We start from the raw sequence: 23,144 nt of genomic DNA on the forward strand, positions 1-23,144 counted from the left end.
CTCCTTTCTTGAATGTTTATTAGGAGCTCTTTCTGTCTATTTGGTTGTACTAAAAATATGCACCCTAGCTTCTTCTCTAGTGAACGATGCTGATAATCTCCAGCTAGTGGAAAAAAATAGCACAACTAGAACATAACCTGCATCACTGCTACCTCTATTTATATCTGACAAAATAGAACTGTTTCCTAGTTGCTTCCACTTTACCCTTCAATATGTCATAACGAATAAGCATTCAATCCACCTAGGAAACAGCCATAGCTCAAAAGTGAGAAGCTTGATGAATTTAACAAGCAGTCTAAACACATGGTGCTTCCTTGATACTGTATGCATTTCTAGCTCTTGGAAGGCCCTGAGCGTGCCTGCACGCATGAGCATGCGTAGGAATGTCTTGTTTCAAAATAAACATTAGAAACTTGACTAATAAATATATAATTATCATCTGGATAAAATCAGATGCCTAAAATTTTATTGCTTCTGAGTATAATTACAGCAATAAAAATATTGCTGACTGATGAAGAAATGTACTATTTATGCTGCAGGGATTGCAAATCAACACTTATTTTTTTATACCCAGCCACTTAAAAAAATGCTGTCTTCATTACAAAACTTCACTGATATATAAAACAATTCATCTTTTCTGCCTTTCTTCTTTCTGTGTTCTTTCTTCCATGATTTATACTATTGCCATGATAATAAATTCGTCAGTTCAACATAGTACTTTATGTTTAGTGGATAAAACATATTTACATAAAATGCACGTCTGTTGTCCTAAACCATATTTTCTTAAAATATATTTTGTATGTACTAAAATATTATCTCAGTAGATTAAAGCAAATATTCCCAAGCATGTCTACAAAGCACAGCTCTCAGAATTGTCCTATCTTATTTTAAAATCACATCTTTAATCTTATTTTGCTCATGAATCCCTGGAGTGAATATTAAAAAGATGGTCTATTTTACAATTGCCAAGTGGAGATACATCATCTGAACTGCATACTTAAATTTAAATGCCTTAGATCTTCCAGAAAAGTTAAAATGCTACTAGTGTTTTCATCTATATTTATGAAGGACTTATTGATAGTTTCCAAGTTCTCTCAGTAGGAGTAGAAGTGCCCCTCTCACATTCAGAGATTGTGTGGATATTGCACTATCTTTTCTATTCTCATTAGAAAAGTTTCAGGCATTAGTCTGTATTTGATTGAGCCACCTCATGATTACTTTTACATTACATCACTTATGAAGAAAAGGGGATGAAACCTGCTGTGCTGTATGAATTTTCTATTATAAAATCCAAAGACTTCACTGAAGTGGCAGAACTCCAACAACTAAGGACAAGTGATTTCATACCACTGATGACCCATTTTTTCACTCCCACAGGACCCGCTGGGGAGAGAGCAGAGCACTGACAAATCAGGTTGCTTACCTAGTGCTGAAGGCTACTGGGGCTAGTAAAATGACTGTGGACTCCATAACCTATTCCACACTCAGCTATGTTCATTGCTGCTCTTCTACTCTCCATTTTGTGTTTCCTGCAACCCCCAGTCCTGCCTTGCCTTTATTCTCCATCTTTCAATAAAAATATGTTTAATCCTAAGTAAGGACAACAGAATGCATATATAGATGCATCCCCTGGCTAAAACTGGATTAATTTGCAGGAAGAGATTCCCTTACATCACCTGGCTGGTGAGCTTCCTGCCAGAATGCAGTTTACTTTCAATATTAAGAAGAAAAAGGGAGGAAAAGATTTTAAAATAAAGTTTTCTGCATTTACTGAATCTCTCAATCCATTTCTGAGCTCCTGGGTCAGATGGGAGCATGGACTCTATTAAAGATCCCTGTGAAAGGCCAGAAGTTAGGAAGCTGGGATACTTCAGAGTAGCTGCAAAAGTGGCAGTGATGATCTAACACACAAGAAATGATACTTAATAATCATAATAAATGTAAAAACAGGATTTTGGTCATTTTCCATTAAACACAGTGTTAAGAAAATTTACAAGCATTTGCTAAGTCAGCAAAAAAGCCACACAGCTGAAAACATTCCATATTTTAAATTTACTTTCATCTCCCATGAGAACCATGCAAATAAGAATATTCCTTTCCTAATTAGAGAACTATCATTATGCTTAGGTTGAGTACTTTTCCAAAAGGTAAAGTTTATCAATTTGTTTTGAACAGTTAATATTTAGTAAGCTGTTGTTGGGAACCTCAAAGGTTTACTAAGTAGACACTATACTTTCACAGTCTCAGAATTTACCTGAAAAAAACAAACAGAAATGGTCATATTGGTGCCTCCTTTTGTCATTCTGAAATGAACTGTAACTAGAAAAGCACACAAATAGAATAATCACTGATATCAGTAGCAAAATCTTTATGGTTCAGGTAAAGTGCCTGTTGAGATTGAGGCAGCAGGGTTGGAATTCTAAGAACAGCTCTCTATTCAAAAAGCCACCAAAGCAAGTCAGTAAAAAGTGCTGAATACAGGGTAGGACTTCAATCTTTCTCCTCAAAACTTAGGTAATCAACTTCATGTTGAAGTGCATACCTGCAGCTGAGTATCTTTTGCATTTGTGAACCCTATGAATTTCTCCTAAATTTTTAAATACTTTTTTTTTTTTTCTGTCAAAAAGAATTCACTGGTTTCAATTGGAGTGAGAGAAATGCAAATTCAAATTTGACTTAGAAGAGAAATTTTTGTTCACATATACAAAGGTGGTATTCATCTACATTTTTTCTTCAGCTGGAAAGCAACTTCAGAATATATATCTATCAAGACTTTCTGCCTCCTATTTTACGAAGCTTGTGGAGCATAACTGCTGCTGTTGGTATAGATCAAAGACAGGTAATAGAGCCATGACAATTACATAACACTGCATATAATTTCTTGTACATAGGGAATTCTTGATCACAAGTCTGACAGAAGTTTACAATAGGACTACATACAATCAAAAAAATTACTTCAGATAAAGCAGATGAAGTTTTACAGAAAAGAAAAAAAAGAAGAAAAAGAAAATATTAGGAAAAGTCAAATAAATTCATTGCTGAACCTAAGAGATCAATAATGAACTAATGAGAAGTTAGCTCTTCGAACTAACAAGTAGCAAGGTACTTATTTCTTTGAGCTCAAGGGTGCATCTCAACAGTCTCTCCAAAGAGATGCCCAACAGGATAGTTTAGAAAATCCATAATGCAGTCCTAATTTGTTCCAATTAGCCACCTAGCTCACTCACACCTATAGTCCATTTTGTACATTTAAAGAGAGGTGGTTATTTTGACCTAAGGGAGTTTTCCCTAATCTTACCCAACATGACCATTCCATATTTAAGTGAGAGTGTTGGTCAGTTCTACAAGTACCTTGTTCTTAGTTTAGTTACTAAATGAAGCTGAAAGATAGAGATGACATAAATTGGAACTAAACACAACATACAAGGATATCAACTTGCTGACAGAACACCCTAAAGCTTAAGAAATAATAAACATGCTGCTACTAATGATAAAACCATAGTAAAAAAAAGAGCATATTGGATCAACATCATAGGACTGTACTAGCCAAGACTAATTAACACCAAAGTAGTCAATGATAAAGCTTATGCTATAAATTAGCACCCTCAGAGCTATTTTTCCAACATTCCTATCCCAAGTGAATCTGATCTTTCACATCCCTAATTATGCTGGCAAGCACTATCTTAAACACAGCTATTCTTCTAGAAAACAGTTCATACTTGCAACTCTTACATATCTACAAAGCATGTGGGTTACAACTGTGGTTATACCACTTTGATGGGTTCATCAGTGCTACTATACATGTTTAGGAAATACACTATTATAAAATAAATGTCCTCATCATTCTTTTCCTGTAAATAAAAAGCTGCCTTAAGTGTGCTACATTGCAGCACTTTAGCCTGTGATGGACTTTGACCTGAAGCAAGTGAGAGTGTCATTTTCAAAATGCCACATGAAGAAAGATCTTGACTTATGAAACAACATGTAATTGTAATGTGTGATTCAGGCAGGTAACTGCAGGAAAAATAACAGGTTGCTTTTTAATAAAAACCCTGAACATTTCAGTGTATCCCAGTATGTATTTGAAAAGATACTGCTCATGTCTTTATTAACTCTCATGTCTCATGTCTCTATTAACTGAAAATGCGTAGGCAATAATTAGGCACTGAGCCACTCAGCCTCCAAGCAGTTTATCTTAACTTTGTAATGTGAATTAGTACAAGACATATGCATTTGCTGAATAGAATGGGAGAATGGCCTAGTTTGTTGCCTAGTTGAAAGAGTTTGACGAGGAAAAATATCCAGAGTTAATTGCATAATATTTCTTTGCAAAGAAAAAAAATCAGAAATAGATTGGTACACCAAAGAATGTGTGTTTTGGATAAGCTGTATCTTGTCAGTTATGTAAGATGGACAAGAGTACTAAAACCAACACAGAAGGAGGTCAAAGATAAGAACGTTCACTTAAATTAATAACCCTGCGTGTACAGCGTGGATGATGAATCACATTTTTTCTCACTCTAATTTCTGAAGTTCTGTATATGTTAGCCACTGATTTTACTCAGCATTAAAATATCAAATCAAGCCCTTTTAGAACAGACCACTTTCAATCGCTCATAGACTGAGTAACAAGGAGATGGTGGCACATAAAATCATACCTGCTCTTCTACTATATACGCAAGCCCTACTACCAAAATAAGTACCATATGCAGAACTAATAACTAGCCAGAACAGGCACACGTCTGCTATTTCTGTTTCTGCCACAACCTCTGAAAACCTGATAGAATAACATTAGAATTTTCAGCAGCTACTTTCCCGTGTTCACTGAATTTTATCCCCTTCCTCATTCTTGCAATCAACCATTTCAGCAAAGAGATGATATTGGTTGGTAAAATGGCTTTACGCATGTGACAGAAAGATGCGTTTTTTCAATTTGTGTCTGCCGTTTTACTGTTGTAAATCTGCTAAATGTTAATTCTCAGTTCAAAACTAAGCAATTATTAGTTACAGACTACAACTTTCTGAACACGTCCAAGAATTACAAATTGGTGATTTTCACAGAAACTTCATCTTTGTTCTCCAAAAGAGCTTCTGAATTGCATGTCTATCACAGTATCAAAGTAATCGCAGATGATCTACTTATTCCATGCACACAGGAAAAGACATACTTTCTATCAGACCAAACTTTCCCTGCCAGAGATAAGTATAGAAACTTAGAAGTGGCCTACAGCCCACAGTGACTGACCTAAAACCATGCTCTGCTTAGAGCCACATTTAGTTCAGGCTCTCCTGAGGGATTAAATATATAAGTACAAATTTAGCAGAATATACATATCACATTAATAATCTGTTTTATCTACCTTTGCACTATTAAAAATGTGCACACAATAAATTAGCATCCAGTACACTCAATTTCTCCTAAAAACGTGCTTTCAAGACAACAAAAACAAACAAAACAGACAAGCAGTTTGGGAGAAGATGCGCAATAAAATTCCTAAATGCATCTCCACTTGTAGACCTCTATTCTATAATAGAATTCCAGTAACAGTAAGAGTCTTTCCTGTGGGATGATGTAATACTCACCCGCTTAAGGAATGCTTAAATAATGCTTTCACCATAAAATATTTCATCTGGGAGAAATACACTATGCCAATATAACGATAAAATAGTTTGAATTCAAACTATTCACTGGAACCTTTTTCCATTCAAGTTTTCAGATAATTGATCCCTTAACACCAATTACTATTGAACAGATTCTGAAATAAGAAAATCAGCAAGGTTTATTTGTAGTTGTATGCATTTATTTGAACCACAATAATTCAATCTCTTCAAATGAATGTAATTATTTTAGGCCATAATCATTGCAGTATGACAACTATTTTTTCAGGAAGGAAAATAAGAGTTAAATTCCTGCCTAATGAAAGCATCTGGAGCATTTTATGGATGGCTTTGAAAATTCAAGAAATGAATGCAGAGTCTGAAATGTCACGCATTTGCTTCAAATTTTCTTCTGCCCAAACATCAAATACAAATGGCAAACTCCTCTGCATTCTATCTCAGAAACAGATTCAGGAAATTTCATCTCTAACTCTGGGCTACTACATCATGTTTTGTCCAGTTATCCCATGTCTTAAACCTGCAAGAGTTACATTACTATGCAACACATACAACTGGTAGAGGAGGGTAAACCTTTTCCATTCAAATTTCTTGCAGACAGAATTAGAACAAAGTGCCCAAGAACAGTACCTTCACTGCTATTTTGACGTGGTGGTCCTGAAAAGAAATAATTCACCTCAGGCAGAAGGAACTGATGTCTTTTCTTTCAACAGCAATACTACCAAAAGAGGGAGGAAGATTACTCACAACATCAGAGAGAAAAATGCAAATGAAGTCACTTTTGACAAGACCAACAATTCTAATTCACGAACTCTACAAGCTTCCACAGACAGTCAATGACACAATTCCACAGACTAATCTTTGTGCTTTAAACACTGTGAGCACAAAGCACACTCTGAGGAGAAAAATCAAAAACTGAACTATGGCACTAGAATGTGACCCAGCTCTAATGTCAGTTTCTCTCATTTTGGATAATGAAAGATCTTGCAGAAAAAGAACAAGCTTCTAAGACTGCACAACTTGGGGACATAAACGTTTTAGTGCAATCAGGCTTAAAAAGCGTATTTCAATTAACTGCTTTTTATGCATGGATCATATATTTTTTCTCTCTCAGATGTTTTGCTAAAAATTTTGCCTACATAATTCGACACCTGGACTGATAAGTATAAGCACTGAACACTGGAATTAACTACACAAGTCAGAGATACTTAGCATGTATCACCCTTGGAATGGAAAAACTGAGTCAGTGACAAAGCTGAAGCTGAGGATCTGCTAAAAGTGAGCATTCACGTTGCTGCCAGAACCATACAGGTCAAATCAAACTCAAATGTAAACAGTCATATTTTGTAAAAGATTCTGCTTGGTGGAATCTTCAGAGATCAAAACAGTTATAAATCAAATAGACTTACTGAGTACACTGTGAAGTAATGGGCCTCCACCTCTCAAAAGAAAATAGGACTTTTCTGAGCTGGCTGGGAAATCACACTTGTAAGGTTTCGAATATAGTTAAAATATTATTTAGAAGGATGAATAAAAATTAGCTCAGGAAAATAACAGCACAAAGACTGTTTTAAAACCAAATTTAATTAGCTCAGACTGCAAATGCTGGAGATTATAATACAGTGGTGACATATTCCACCTCTTTTTAGCCCAAGAAAATTATAGGAAAATAAGTTCCAAAAAATACTTTGCAAGAAAAACTGAAAATTAATATCCATAGATATTTTCCTATGACCTGTCTTTGTCTGAACAACAGGGATATTTAATGAGATACATCAATATCTCATTCTACTTCTGCTAACCCTATCAAAATTTCTGCACCTCCATGTTTTAACAGAATTCTTAGCAGAGTTTAATCTAATTTCAATTGCTATGCATCTTAGACTGTCTTGAGATATGAATATATCTCCATGCCCAGATGTTTCAAAACCTTTTTAGATGAAAGCCCTAAATGTCTGAAGACATCTCACATTAGTGAGATGAAGATGCCACAAGGTTTGATTCTGCTATATCTAAATGTTAAAAAAGTAAATAGCTCACAGCAACCAGAAGCAGAATGCTTCTCAGAGCTAGTTTGGCCTTACACTTGGGTGCAGAGAGACAACACATTTATTGGCTGTAAGTGAATTGTTTTGTTCGTCTCTTGGTGGCTGGTTGGTTTACATGCTGCTTACAAAGTCTACAATCTGCTTAGTATGAATGTGGATAAACAATATTTGCACACTGAAACACAGTAACTAAATAGACAACATAAGGCAAATGGCTAAGCAAGAACCCATGGCCAACAAGGGCATGTGAATGCTGGGAGCCATTCATTGACAGCAAGGGAGCTTCCATTAGATTTTTTCTCTGCCATTTCTCCATAAAGACAGAAATATGTAGAAGAGGAAAACAATAATCATGTAGCAAAAAGAAACGCATACAGATCCATGTTGTGCTAGAAATCTCAGAAAGCAAGATTCAGCCAGGATATGAGATTGAAGAAAGTTTAAAAATCCTGTCCAAACAAGACAAAACTTTCAAATATCTGCTGAAAAAAACAGCCCAGGGTGACAGAGGCCACAAGAGAATCACAGTGATGCAGAAAGAGTACAAAAAAAGACTGAACAGAGGGAAGGAGGGAGGGAGCGAAGGAGGAAGGAAGGAAAGAAAAGGTAATACAAGAGAAATAATTGATGTCAGAAACATACTGAGATCTTCAACACTTTCAACAAAATACCTTGCTAAATATTTTTATGAAAACTGAGATATCACAATAAAAGACAGAAGTCCTGACATGGATATAAGCTTAAAAAACAGAATAGAGAGGACAGGAGTAAGTTATATTCTCAGAACAGTGTGCACATAGAACAGAGGTGGGATCTATTACAGGATCTACATTGTTCAATTCAACACATCCATAAATGCACTGTAAAAACGAGTAAGCAACAACATGAGTTTGCTGGTGATATGAAGTTTGTTAAGGTACAGCTGACAAATTAAATGAAGAAACGTCTCAAAAAAATTACGGTTTTATTTGATGACAAAGCAAAATAGGTGGTGGGAAAGATCTAAAAAGCAGTGTAAGGAGTTTTAGCATTTCCTATTGTTTTCATCAGTAACTGAGTAAACAATACTTACTTAAACTAAGCTGTAGAAGTTACTGATTTCCTGATAATTTTATTCCAAAATCATGATATGCATTATTTCTATTTTCCCAAACAATGTTAAGAATTAAGAAGTTCATCAATACCTGAAGGCTGTGCACGGGGAGTAAAGTGCATTTTTCAATCTTTAATTTATCGGGCTTTTGCCACCAAGATTATTACTATCACACATCATTTTTTACACACTTCAGCACCCAATAAGTTCCATAATAGATGATTTCCATATGATCAACCTGATTTAAGCAAAAAAAACATGAACTGCAGCTTAGTAATTCAAACATGAATAGAAATCTCAAGTGCTGCTTCTAACCATTGTAAATACCCAAAATTCAGACTAGGACTGGATTTCTTGATTCCGGCTTATAAGTAGAGGGAGAGGGTGAAAGAGGAAATTAACACTCCAATATAGACTTGATGGCCATTGCCTCCACTGTACAAATTTTAAGAGCTATCATACTTTGACAACTGCAGCAAAAGAAACAGGCTTCAGTTACTAACAATGTACAGTTTGATGGGAATTTCTTTTGGGGTTTAAATGGCTGAAGAACTTCAAAAGCTTTCCTGGTCAAATACAGTAACAAAAATCCTTATGCTACAGATTGTGTTGTGAGTTAATCCCGCGAAAGCAGACAAGCATCACACAAGTGTTCACATGCTCCCCTCCAGGACCCAACCCTATGGGACATGGGAAGAGGAAAAGAATAGTAAAAGAAAAAGAAAAAAAAAAAGCTGTGGTTTGAGATAAAAATTGCTTAATAAGCAAAAGAGAAGTAAAAGAAAAGAGAAGCAAATTACGCAAAGGCAATTACTCACCATCTCCCATGGGTAGACAGATGTCCAGCTAGTTCCTAAGAGAAAGACAGCTAACCTCCTCATACACCTTTCTCTCCCTTTTTATTCTAAGCATGAGATTATGTGGCATGCAGTACCTCTTTGGTTAGCTGGGACCAGCTGTCATACCGTGCTCCTTCCCAGATTCCTGCGTCCCCCTTGAACCTACTTGCTGGTGGGACACTATGCAAACACTGTTCAGCAATAACTAGAACACGGTGTGTTATCAGCATTGTTTCTGTCAATCTAAATCTAAAACAGAACTATGTGAGCTGCTCTGAAGAAACTTAACTCCGTCCCAGCCAGACCAGCTACACCGAGGAAGTTATACAGTGGAAATTCACATGGCACAATAAAAAATTCTGAAGCATAACAGATATCCTTGCCATTGGGTAAACAAAGGGAGTAAAAATTACTGTTCTTTGCCTGTAGAAAATGTGCAATTGTTAGTCATCTTTGCCATACGATAAAATACAAAACTTGGAAGAGAGCACATCTGTGATAGAAGATGACTACAGTAAAGTACTGAAACAGTATCAACATTAGTAGTCGAGCGAGCATTAACTCCATAAAATCCTATTAGTTTCATACCTCAGCTATAAAAATTAAATTTTGCATTGATACAATAAAGTCTCTGGGGAAGAATCTAGCAACCTTCCAATAAAGATGAAAAGTCTCTTTATCAGGGAATGCAGAGATAGGACATTCAGAGAATGGTGAGATCAGGTTGCCCAGAGAAGCTGTGGATGTCCCATCCTTGAAGGCATTCAAGGCCCAGTTGGATGGGGCCCTGGGCCACCTGATTTAGTAGGTGACAGCCCTGCCCACAGCAGGGGGTTGAAATGAGATGATCTTTAAGGTCCCTTCTAAACTAAGCCATTCTAAAAAATTAGGGGAAAAATATATATATATATATATAAATATACATGAAAAATTTCTGCCATTTTTTTTCCTTAGAGAAGAACACAAGAACACAAAAACCATGAGGAAATGAACACAATAGCAAGCTTATAACATTTTTAAAATACGTCTGAAGCATAACTAGCAATTTTAATAAGCTTTTTTTGTTTTGCTCCTCCATGTATTCAGAGCTAAAGCCAAAAAAAGCACATGCATACATCTCTATAGGTGAGTATTTTGGGTACCTGTTAAATGATGCCTTTGGGGAACAGCATGTAAGAAAAGTGAGAAGAATAATTTTTGATGCTCTTGGTTTGATGCCCTACTTACTCCAGGAGTAAAAAATGTAAGCACTGTTTTAAGCCAGGGATTGCAGCACTGTTCACAAACAAATACAACAGACATCACATGTTTTAATTAAGCAAGTTAGCAATGGAAAAAGAAAAGTTAAAAAGCAGTTTGTTTGCAAACAAAGCTGTATGTCGATATTCCTTCTTTTTAAATGTTTGTATGTTTCCAATAAGAGATAGTAGGTCAACATCAAAGTTTTCTTAATATGGAAAAAATGTCAGATAACAGATAACTAATAACAGATTTAAAGATCAAACTCAGATTTGATATTCATAATATTTGTTTTTGCAAATGGTTCCAATTCACTGTTTACTCCCTATCACATTGAAGTATCTGCTATAATTAAACCATACAAACTAGCAAGTTAGATAAGAGTGTATCTCCCTTCCCCAAGAGAACTTGCCATTTCCCCTTTCAAACTCATTTGCTCACAAAAATTTTACTCCATTCTTTTAAACTATTCTAGAACAGTATTATTTTATACAATTAAATATCCGTAAAAAGAAATAACCAAGAGTCATTACTGACTAAAATTCCCAGAATGGTTGAACCAGGCTATGAAATCAAGGAAATTTAAAGACCAATTTAATGAAGGCTAGATTTTTAAGGATAAGTTTAAGTGCCTTTGGCTGACATGGTGATGTCCAATTAAAAGTTCAGGAGTGAAATGAGTCTAAAAGCGCCACGTGTAAAAGGCATAAAACATTGATCTTGTCATATTCTCTGCCGCTTGTTAAAATCCTTGAAGCTGTAAGAGCAGAGACAAATTAAGCAAGCTTCCAATCTTCTCCTGATAAAAACTCAGACAATTATTTAATGAAAACCCAAAAGATTACCAATTATTTTTCTAAAAAACTCTTCTTCACACTGGGAATTTAGTACCACACTGCAAAGTTAGCTTGCAGAAACGCTTTGAGTGCCTTTAATAAAGTTGCACAGTTGTACTAAATCCATTAATTTGTTACCTATTTCTGCTAGGGGAGGATGAAGACTTTAGGGGAAACAAAGAAAAGAGAGAGAAGTGACAGAGAAAGGTAGTAAGAGAGGCTGAGCAAGCAAGTATAAGAGCACCTGTGCACCATTTCAAGGTGGACAGACTTATTAATATCCTGAAAATCACAGTGACAATTTGTTGACCAATATGATCATGCACCAGGCTTCGAGTACCTACTAAAATTAGCAGCACGCAGTTCCGGTTCCTGCAATAGTGCACACAAGAACTTTGAAAGCAGAACTAAGACTTCCAGGCTTTGTGTTAAATAATTTACCATAAGTGTTTATATTCTTTCCTGACTCAAAGTATTTATTTAGAACTATGCCTCCTTGTGTTTTGCAAGCATTAAATTTGGAAATCGTTTTCTGTAAAAAAATAACACAAATATTTCACTGACAGAAACAAATGCTCATCAAACATAAAAAACTATAGAAATGTGATAATACACATCTGTTACAAATAGTAAGTCTACATTTTAATACTGTGCTATTTCTGGGAATTCTTTTAAATTTGTTTTTATGTGAGAAAGCCTGACAGACAAAACATTCTGATGATAAATCAGCAAAATTGACTAATGTTTCCAATCATATACTTTCTGAACAAAGTCCACTGAGATTTACACACATTCACACCGCAAAATATAAGAATGAATGCTGATCCTGGAGAAAAAAAAATAAACAAATAGAATCATCAAGCTGGGTCTGAAAGTTATCTGTAATTTTTCAGGTGTGTAAAAGTACTGATGGAGTGCAATGATTCTCCACCATGCATTATCTTCTTCATCAAAGCAAATGAATATTATCAAAAAGTATCCACCAAACTAAAAAATTCTGATTTGAAGATAAGTTTAACATTACAGACATTAACAATATTTCTGTGTGAGCCATTCCCAAGGTAAATGGGTGGTTCTACGATTTCTTGAGTATCACCTCAATACAGCTTCATTGAATAGTTGTGTATCTTTCATTCATGGAAATTTCCTTCAAGAATTACCTACAGTTTTATTTAAAGGTCTGCTTACAAACATTTCAACCATATCAGTTCTACCTATTGCAAAATAACTAATCTCAAACTGTTGTACATAATAATTAACTATGAAGGATCAAATAGTGTCTCGTGTCCATAAACATCAATCAGTATTGGTGAATGACTTGCTTGGCCTTAAAAGCTTTAATAAGCTTTTAAATTTCAGTGAGGTCATTGACACAGACAGTTTCAAGCTGGATGTGGTTTCCCTCTCTGTCCCACACACTTAACAGCCCAGGTCACTCTGGCACTTTTAGTTCATCACTCACTTACCCCATCTTCCTCGATGAAAGAATGAATAGTCTGCAAGATCATGCTACTTAAGAGCTCAGTTTCTGGCTCTTGAAAATAAGACTTCCATAAATAGATTTTTCTATCCATTAGAACATATTATATCATTACAGCTGATAAGTAGAAACATAAAAAGCACTATCATGAAAACAGGGACAATTCTTCAGCACCCCAATTGTTCTAATTAGATTGCAATCATCTGATCAAATTCTATATTGATTGTGAAATGAAATAAGCAGCATACAGGGGCCACAGGGAGATTATTACTTTAATAATAATAGTAGCATATGGACTAACTAGTATTTTTTAAAATTTAATTGACATACTTCAATATAAAACCATTAGCCATATAGTGTACTATAAAAATATATATAAAATAATAATAAGCTTTTGTGATATCAAGGCTCCATTTCAATATTATTCCATTGTTCAGAACACAGAAGTATCACATGCAGTTGAGGTTCCCTCTGAAGTCTTGCAGTTTGGATGACATGAATCAGACATGGATATAATATTGTGACATTACCTATTGTGTATTCTGGTTCATTAGAATTCTTCAAATAAAACAGCGTTTTATTTGCGACTCAAGACTAATTTGGCTTCTTTTTATAGCTTTTCCTCCTAGTTTGCAGAATGAACTGTCACACATTAGATTAGATTGCTATTTCAAAAGAACATTCTGATATATCAAGATACCATACCAATGCAGTTTTCAGAGTAAGGTACTTGTACTAAACTCACTTGCAGCTTTGTCAACCTTGTCACCATCGCAGACTTTTAATACCTTCTATTAAAACTGGATTTGTCTCTCTCTTATTATAATAATGTTTATGAGAGAAATAACTGTTTGTGAGCAGACTGTGAACATGCATTCAGTTTGAGCAAATGGAAAGTAGGAAGCAGTTCTTTTAAACAGCATATTAAAGCCTTTTCCTTTAATTTTCCTGACTAACTCCTTGGAGTACAAAATATTCAGTAAATTATTAAATATCTTTTTCTAAATATAAAATAAGCACTGCATTTAACAAATGAAAATGAAAACACACTTTACCATCATATCACTTCCAATCAAAAATGTACTCCTTGGTTGCAAAAGCATTTCACTTCCCTTTCCAAAACATTATGCATACACAAATATATAAAATGTATCTATTAATCTCAAAAGGATATATATCTCTCAGAAAGGATTTATTTCAACAATCAACTTTTCTAATGTAGAACCTTAACCAATGCCCTTACTATTCTTTTATTTCTCTCATATCAACATATCATCACACCTACTTATATATATACCTTACAAGTGTAAAATAATTTCACCTCTATTTCAATAGTAATGTGTCTCAGTAAATTATTTGCCCACTGTATTTTACTCAAATTTAAGAACTAGTAAAAGTGCATATCAACTGTGCATGTTGTGATGATATGATGATATAGTGATGAAATAACCTGTCAGCTACAGGGAAGCTCCATGAAGAAATCTGTCATCAATCTTCTTCCAAAATAATTCATACCTTCCAGAGACTTCTAGATAGTGGATACTGACAGAAATTGCAACTACAGCCCAAGCATCCTGCATTACAGCAGCTGGTGCTTTTTATGGTTTCACTTCCTACAGACTCCCCATCATGCCAGTATTAAATTCACTGTTCCATTCTCAAGCGTGCAACTCGTATAAGTGTGACAGCATACACTCTAGCTAGCAAGCAGTGAACAGATACCATATGTACTAAAAGGATAGATGTGATTACAAGTTTGCTGGAGAGTCAAATTCTTATCAAAATGTTACACATGAACTTTCACTTCAGTAAAAAACAAACTGAGGACTGACCTATTACCTAATGGATTGCACTTGAAGTAAAATACCTTGGTGACTTCTTAAATCATGCTCTGAAGTATGAAGTCTTTGCGAGTAGGACACATTTTAAAGCAGGCATGTCCAACCTCCAGCCCCCAGACAGCATGTGGCCCTGGAGGGCTAGTAATGTGACCTCATAAACTTTCAACACTTACTGTGATTTTTAGTGATATCTTTCATGACTCAACTGTATGTAGCTGAAGCCCAGGCTGTATAGATGAATACGGAATGCTGTGTAGGGGAGAGCAAAGTGAAGTGCTAACACTTCCTCTCACAACTGCTGCACACACTCAGGTGAATTAAAGCTCACACGTATTGCAAATTACATGAGTATATTGAGTGCTTTTGCTCTTTGGCAAATTAAACGCAATGATTGCCAATAATGATATTTCAGCCTACTTACACATGGGCATGCCTGTGAATACACATGCTTTTTTATTAAAAGGACACGTAAGTTTTCTTATTTAATTACTAAACTTGTGCTTGTATTATTTAATAAAGTAATATACGAAATTAACACAGAATTAACACAGAAGAAATAGTCAAAACACATGTGATGCTTACAAATTTTGTAATTTTCAACTTCTCAGAAAGCTTAAAAATGTATAAAATAATTTGTGATATGTCTTTTTGGTGGATTTGACTGCTCACTTAAGTGAGCTAAACATGTATCTGGGTGGCCTGGTCTTGTGGGTGGCAACCCTGTCCATGGCAGGGGGTTGAAACTAGATCATCTTCAAAGTCCCTTCCAACCTAAGTCATTCTACAAGTCTATGGTTATAAAAGATTTTCCATTCAAACAGCTTCATTAACTGCTGTTATGAGCTTATATGCATTTGGTCCATCTGCATACAAAACATAATACACTCCATTTAAGAGGAAACAAATACACTTACACTCAAGTCATGTTTTAATGTTAAACTATGACCACGATAAAGGGTTCTTTTGACCTCCTAAAGCTACTTTTCACCAATTATTCAAATTACTTTTGTCATAGGAAGACAGAATTCACCCTGGAAGAACTGAATTTTGAGAGCACCAGATAGAAGTCTGAAAATAGATGTATGCTCTTTAATGTTAAACAAACGAGAAAGGACCTACTATCATATAATAACGTCAGTCCCATACAAAATATTTATGGTTGGCACCACAAGTTTGTAAAAGTATAAACTAATAGGTATTGATACACATATCTCTTAATAAGCCAATAGAATCTGGGGGAAAATCTTGTTAGATATATTTTTGTCAGGTATATCTATAGAGAGCTTTCGTCAATTACATACAAAATCAAAAACACTTCTCAATTAAAAAAATATCAGGTAAGACTAGATTTATCCTTCTATACTAAAAATTCCATTGAACATCTGACTTATTTCCTTGTTTGTTGTTGACTAGGTTGTAAAAATCTCTACAAAAGCAGCAAAAAGCATTTCTACAGTGGATGCAAGGCAGTCTCTACCTTTCTGGTTGGCAGAATGCATTTCCCAGTCTAAATGGTTTATTTCAAATAGTTTCTATGAATGCAAAAGATGCCGGAGTGCCATTTCATTTTCCCTGCAGCTGAAGCAATTGGCTGTTACTGGAGACATGGATAGTGTTTGCTTCACCACCTCTATGCTGTGCTCTAATTGTCATCTGAATTCCAAACACTATTTTGATGGGAAGAGTAAAATTCATCAGAATCACTGATTAAAAATGTTTTCACTACTTTTTATAGGCTCCAAAGCAGAAAAGGAAAAAGAAAAAAGAGCTGTGACTTTTTCATGTTTTAAAAAAGTGTTTGCCACTTGTTCTTCACTACTCAAAATGCAAACATTTTTGCCTATAACAACAGGTCCTTCTCGATTTTGATCAAGAACAAGCAAGAATCTTTCTATGACTCTTTCCATGTCCTAATTAACCCCCTCTGATTTTGTTTTAGATGAAGATTCTATCATTAATCATATAAATCACAAACATAGATATTTTGCAGGAAGAAAAAGAATTACATACCTTATGTTGGATAAGGAGTCCATAAACCAAAATATTTTTCCTTTTCATTTCCCTTGCAAATTTCTTCATTCTAGTTAGTTCTTCCAAATCAATGCTGAAAGAAGTATTTTCTGAAGTACTCAAGTGAACCTGCAAAAGAACAAATTTGAAAAAAAAAAAAAAAGCACTTTTTCAAATTGTGTTATTTTAGCGTAGCTGTTTTTAATATCTCATGCCATTGTTACACTCAAACAAGAACACAGGCAAATCAAGGTTTCTCTTAGGTTCTATTCAAGTTGAGTTCCATCACTCACATATTCAGTGACAAGTATTTCTTTTCAAAGAACTGTGAAATCAATACATAAGAACAAAGCAGAACACATTGCTGTAATTAAATAATAACTAAAATAGAAAGCAAACATTTCTTTGCTAAGTTCTAATCTATCTTTCACAGATTCTTACTTATCAGGATAATGGAGAAATAAAGCTGTTTTTCTCAAGCATCTTAAAGGTTTTCCAAATGGAATTCTATTCTTCAAAGTTTTATTTCAAACTTACTAACCTCTCAGTGTAGCATATTTGTTTCACTTCAATGAAATACCTCATGCTTAACAAATAGAAACTACTGCAATATAAAATATGACTATCCTGAACTCCTGGGCAGGAAAAGGCAGGTCTCACACCCAGTGGGGATGCTGCACAAACAATGCGAGTCTTAGAAAACCTAAGCTGGGAGGTAAGAACTAACTAGCTTAGGGTTCTCTCAACCACTTTCCAAGATTTAAGCATTCCCACAGCTTAATCAGTTCATTTCACAAAGTTCCTGTTAACTAAAATTAAGGACGATAATTTGTATACATAAAATTTAGGTATCTCTTAACAGTAAAAACTTTTTCCACTAAAATAAGAAAATGTATTTTCTGGCTGAATAGTTTAATCCCTATAAAATTTATCTTTAAGTTACACAGAGAGGAAGAAACAGAGGTAGCTTGAAATAGCTGTGATTACAAAATATATTTCAAGTTCCCTTTATACCTCATGTTCAATTTATCCTGACAGATAATATGCATTTACTCATTTTCTCTTCCTACATTTTTTAAGAAGCTGTTTATTATGTGCATATTCACAAGTAGCAAAGCTGTCCTCTTCAAATACACAGGCAGAGATTAATTTCCAAACACTCATAGTTTTGATAAGGTTACTTTTGACAAAAAAGCAAAGCTTAGTATTGCTCCTCTATGGATATTTACAAGAAAATTTTAAGCCTGTTGTTTTTGAGACAACATGACCTAACTCATCAAGATTTACTTTTTCACCGAAGTGCAAATGCTAGCAACTAAGAGCTGAAGTACTAGAATTCCCTTATTTCTGCACTACCAAAACCAGAGTAGGATCACATCTATTCAGTTACATACTTGCATCTACAGACGTGAGCATAAATTATTATGAAAAGTAACATCAGTTTAAGGATGCTATTATTATGGGTATAGCAGGGTTGGATTGAATATTGGTGAGAAGAAGGTGAAGTAACTGCATGAAATTTATCACTGCACTTCTTACTTCTCCTATGACCAGATACAATAGTCCAGTTGTTGCTCCAGCTTACGGATGCTGCAAAAAGCTCCCTTAAGAACCAGTACAAAGGACAATTAATGCAAAGGAGGGAATATGGACTGAAGTCATTGTTATGTCCAGTGCAAGATCGTCCTTATACTAGGATCATTCTTCCCAAGCTGGTTAAACAGATAACACAATAGTAACACCTGTCATTTTTGCATCCAAAAAATGTCAAACACGAGAAGGAAAGATAAAACTGGCTCTCAATTATCAAAATGTTACAAAAAAATTACAACTATTCTGAAATCAAAAACAGACAAAAACTTTCTGATTATGGAAAACTCTGAACTGTTCTTCAGGCTGAAAACAAAATGTAATTGATTACAAGAATAGAATGGAAGCAGGTAGCTGCTTTCTTTGTTTATCTTTTCAATTCTTCACAAAAAGGAACCGTTTTACTTTTGAGAGTAGATGAGAATAGTGCTTCCAGTATAGACAGTACCTAAAACATATGCATATAAATGCCATTACATTGCTTAAACTTCTGAGTCACTTTGAGAAATATTTGCCCTTCTATAACAAAAGAGAAATGACCCATAAGTTACTAACAGTACATTCAGGTTCTATATTAACTGAAGTATATGACAAAAAATAAAGCTGAGAATCCCACTTATAAGCCTTATTGAAGAGGACACTCAACATTAATTAAAGACTGCTGAAAGAAGTTTCTATCTCCCAGACATTACATCTGTAATGAGTTTTAGGGATCGGAAGTTTAAAGGACTTAAATAGTTCCCAGTAATTAATGAGACAATGATTTGTTTAGCTAATATATTAGTTATTTAAAACATACTTTCCAGTCCACCTTCAACCTGTTCTTTCAAAAAGATACCACATAATGTAAAGTGTAGCACAAAATGTCTAGCTATGATACTTCATTGTTTAGAGCTTATATTTACAAATACATGTATTTGTGTTTTAAATGCTACCAACCACTTCCACCTAGTTGTAAGACTTTTCTCCCACTGCCCAGTTTTGGGAAATTTCAAATACTTGTTAGGAACAATAGAAGAATTATATTGCCTGGACAACAGCAAGGGAACGAAATGTATCATTTCCTCTTGTAGAATCATTGAATCGTTAAGGTTGGAAAAGACTACTAAGATCACCTAGTCCAACCACCAATCCATCACCACCTTGTCCTTCAGCCTACACTTTTCTTGAACACCTTCAGGGATGGTAACTTGAGGTTATCCTAAAAGGTGTTCACTGAAGTAAGTAGTGCATGCAGCACACTGCTCAAACAAGGACACTTTCATTTAAAATGGTGCTGAATACTACAATGACTTTGAGATCCTCTACATTAGAGATAAAACCTGAGGTTCATAGTGAGTGTGTTACCATTATTTGCATCCACATCTACTTCTCAGGAAATATTATGCCGACAATATTACACCTGCAATCGTTTAAACAAAGTCCCAACATTCCACATTTCACAGGAGTTAGACAATTTTAAGGTCCCTTCCAGGCCAAACCAACCTATGATTCTAATATTCTAATTGATTAACAATTCTAACTTTAACACAGTCAATGATACCCATCTTTCCATTTGGAAAATACTTGATCTTCACTATTTCTCATTTATTTATTAGCCCAGTAATAAAATTTCAGAAGAAAAAAAAAAATCAGAAGTAAACTCTCAGTTTTGTCTCCAGATCACTAGACTGTGCACTTTGGAAACCATTAAGGCTCCGTGTAAAATTATTTGCCTGTTTTTCAAGGCTATTGCATAGGGAATTAGACTAGAAAATCATAACAGATTATTATACATTGTTGTTGGATAATGTAATATAGTCTAGAGGCATACTCTTTGGTGAGATATGCCATTAATGATGCTCATTCAACCCAATGCCTCTTATCTCTATTTATTAAGCCAAAAAATATAATGACAGAATTGTAACTGGTTAGAGTGCATAGACTTTCAAATCTCCATTTTAACAAATTAAAATAAAAATCACGTACTCCTTCAGCTGTTGTCTCTATGAAATGTTAGAATTATCCTGGCAACAATACTCAAAGAATTTCAGCCAATACACTTCAAGACATTCGCCACATATCAGAATATATGCTTCAATCTTATAGCATTTAGATAAGTATGTTAGTTAAACTCCTATGTACATTTTTAATTTTGATAAATGTTCAATTTTGATAAAAGTTCATTTTTAATACTCGATACAGAAAAGCAATAATAATTTTTAAAATTTTTAAAAAACTACATAACAGAAAAATAAAGGCATTCAATTTTCTTTCTATTGAGCATTCTAGCAGATGCCATCATTTGTGGCATCCCCAGAAGAGATGGAGAACAACAGAACAGCAAAAGTTAGCAAGTCAATATGAACAGCCCTAAGTGATCTTTTACAGAACTATATAATAATTCACCTTTTGCTTGTGTTGGTTTATTCTCTGTCAGAATGCACTACTTTTGCTGAAATGCAAATGATACTCTTCACAGATTAATTTACACTTCAAATTCTAAATTTTATTCAAACATAGCAGTGTCTCTCAAAATAGTCTGAACAGAGAATAACTGTTAAAAAACACTTCATTAGAAACTTTCTACAGGAAATTATAGGATTTACATACTGAAATAAGAACAACTGGATGTAAGAGAGGAATATTTGATTCTTCTAACATATCCACTAGCTGCTGGATTTCTTCAGTGGCATACTTTTTATCCTAAATGAACAAAAAAGATCAGAATTACTGAAAACATCAAAGAATTATTACATTCAAAAGGAATTCAAAGGTCCATTATTTACTAAAAAAGTTTTTTGTTTATATTAATGCTTTTGTCAGATAAATTATGATTGTTTGAAAAAACTGGAGACAAAGAATACTACCTTCAAGAAATATATACAACAAGCTTAAGGATCTTAATGGATCTCAGATACAGTTCAACTAAACACTTCTGCTCCCATACAAGGGCCCTTATTTTGGCCACACTGGCAATGCACAGTTAGATGACTACACACAAGATATTCTTCTTAAGGCACTTCACTATAATCTCTACAAAAGGAAATTTTAAATAACTTTCAGTTGCACCTCTCATTTACAGGTGGCTTAGGAATATACTAAAGGAAGTACGAAACCAGGAGAGGAACAATGTAACAGGAGGTCAACAGTTGACTTGGATGTATATCAGAAAAAAACAAATGTCAGTACAGATAAATCAAGGGGGTAGGAAAAAATGTATTATTCAAATACATAACTCTTACTTGCTATTACTAGTAAGCTTTAGTGCAAACAATAAAAGCATACATCCTTCCTACTTACATTTATGCAAACAAAATTGTAGCACTGTCCCAAAAAGATGTTCTGTAGATGGTTATCTCGTTTGCTTAGAGAAATCGATATAGTTTCAACCTGATTAAAAAAAATACACATTATTACTTCATGAATTAGATTTTATATACGTGAAAGTTTCTACAATCATCCAAGAGATTGTTAATTCAAATGGCGTAAAAGTGGCAAATATTATTTTCTATATAAGAATTAAATACTGCTCAAACTTTTAGGTTACTCAACAGTGCAGCACAGAGTCCAACAGCCTGCAGAGGTTTTTGAAAATTTTTCCTGAAATGTGCTGCTAGAGGAAACCACTCCAAAATCACCCCTGAAAATATCATATACACTAGAGCTACAGCCTGGATTAGGGTGTTCAACTATTACCAGAGATGAAAGGCTGCTAATACAGTAAGACAACCAAATTATTTCAGTTCCCTGATTCTGAGCAAATCTTTATGAAGTTCAAAAAATACATAAATATTGTCTTCATAAATAAATAAAACACATGATAAAGTATATGTGAAGAAACTGTTGCACAGGTATACTGAAATTTTGTTCACAAGAATCATTTAGAATTTCTCCTGAAAAGAGAACATTTATTTTGTAACACCAACTATGAAATTGAACTTCTGCTGAAGCAAAATCAGAAATTCCAGATGTATTCACAATCTTCTACGTAATGAAAGAAACAGGAGCATACTCTGCAAGACTTTTCAGAAGGTAAATGGAACATGACCCAAATAAGCAGTCCTACTTTTTCCCCAATATACCAGAATGCACAATGCTTAAGCATTCCAGAATATTCAAAAATAATTAAGTGTATCATTTTTCATTTAACTTGAACAATTTGATAAAGTAGTACAACAAGCTTTTGTTTTACAGCTATATTATTCAGGAAAAATAAACAGAGAAGAATTAGATTCCTCTCTTGGAAAAGTAAGCATAGCTAGGACTACATTCTGTAAGGGGTGGAATCACAAAATGGTACCAAGACAAACATATATAAGCAGTATATGCATATGCACACATCTCCTTTCACTGGTGGGTTGTTCAGCAAAAGAGCTTCTCAAATCATAAACATACAATGCCTGTTAGCTTCTAAAAACCTCTTCTTATACATGAGATGCCTAATTCTGCCCCTTTCCTTCTATGATTTCATTGAAACTATGCATGTGTTCTCAAATGAGCACAGGCTCATGCAGCACGCACACTCCTCTAGTAACATGCAAACAAGAACACAAGTAGCTATCTTCATGTT

At 34.5% G+C, this 23,144-nt stretch overlaps 1 protein-coding gene across 3 annotated transcripts in view; it reads right to left on the reverse strand.

The window, feature by feature from the left end:
* Window positions 1–23,144, reverse strand: part of CRPPA (CDP-L-ribitol pyrophosphorylase A) — a 108,956-nt gene that overhangs the window by 27,708 nt on the left and 58,104 nt on the right. For all 3 annotated transcript variants that reach the window (XM_048951039.1, XM_048951038.1, XM_048951040.1), the window contains 3 exons: window positions 21,875–21,964; window positions 21,185–21,277; window positions 17,003–17,131 (listed from right to left, as the gene is read on the reverse strand). In XM_048951039.1, the coding sequence (XP_048806996.1) occupies window positions 17,003–17,131; window positions 21,185–21,277; window positions 21,875–21,964 (312 nt within the window). The remainder of the gene's footprint in view (window positions 1–17,002; window positions 17,132–21,184; window positions 21,278–21,874; window positions 21,965–23,144) is intronic.

Source organism: Lagopus muta, chromosome 7 (genome assembly GCF_023343835.1).
Source record: "Lagopus muta isolate bLagMut1 chromosome 7, bLagMut1 primary, whole genome shotgun sequence".
Taxonomy (NCBI): Eukaryota; Metazoa; Chordata; class Aves; order Galliformes; family Phasianidae; genus Lagopus; species Lagopus muta.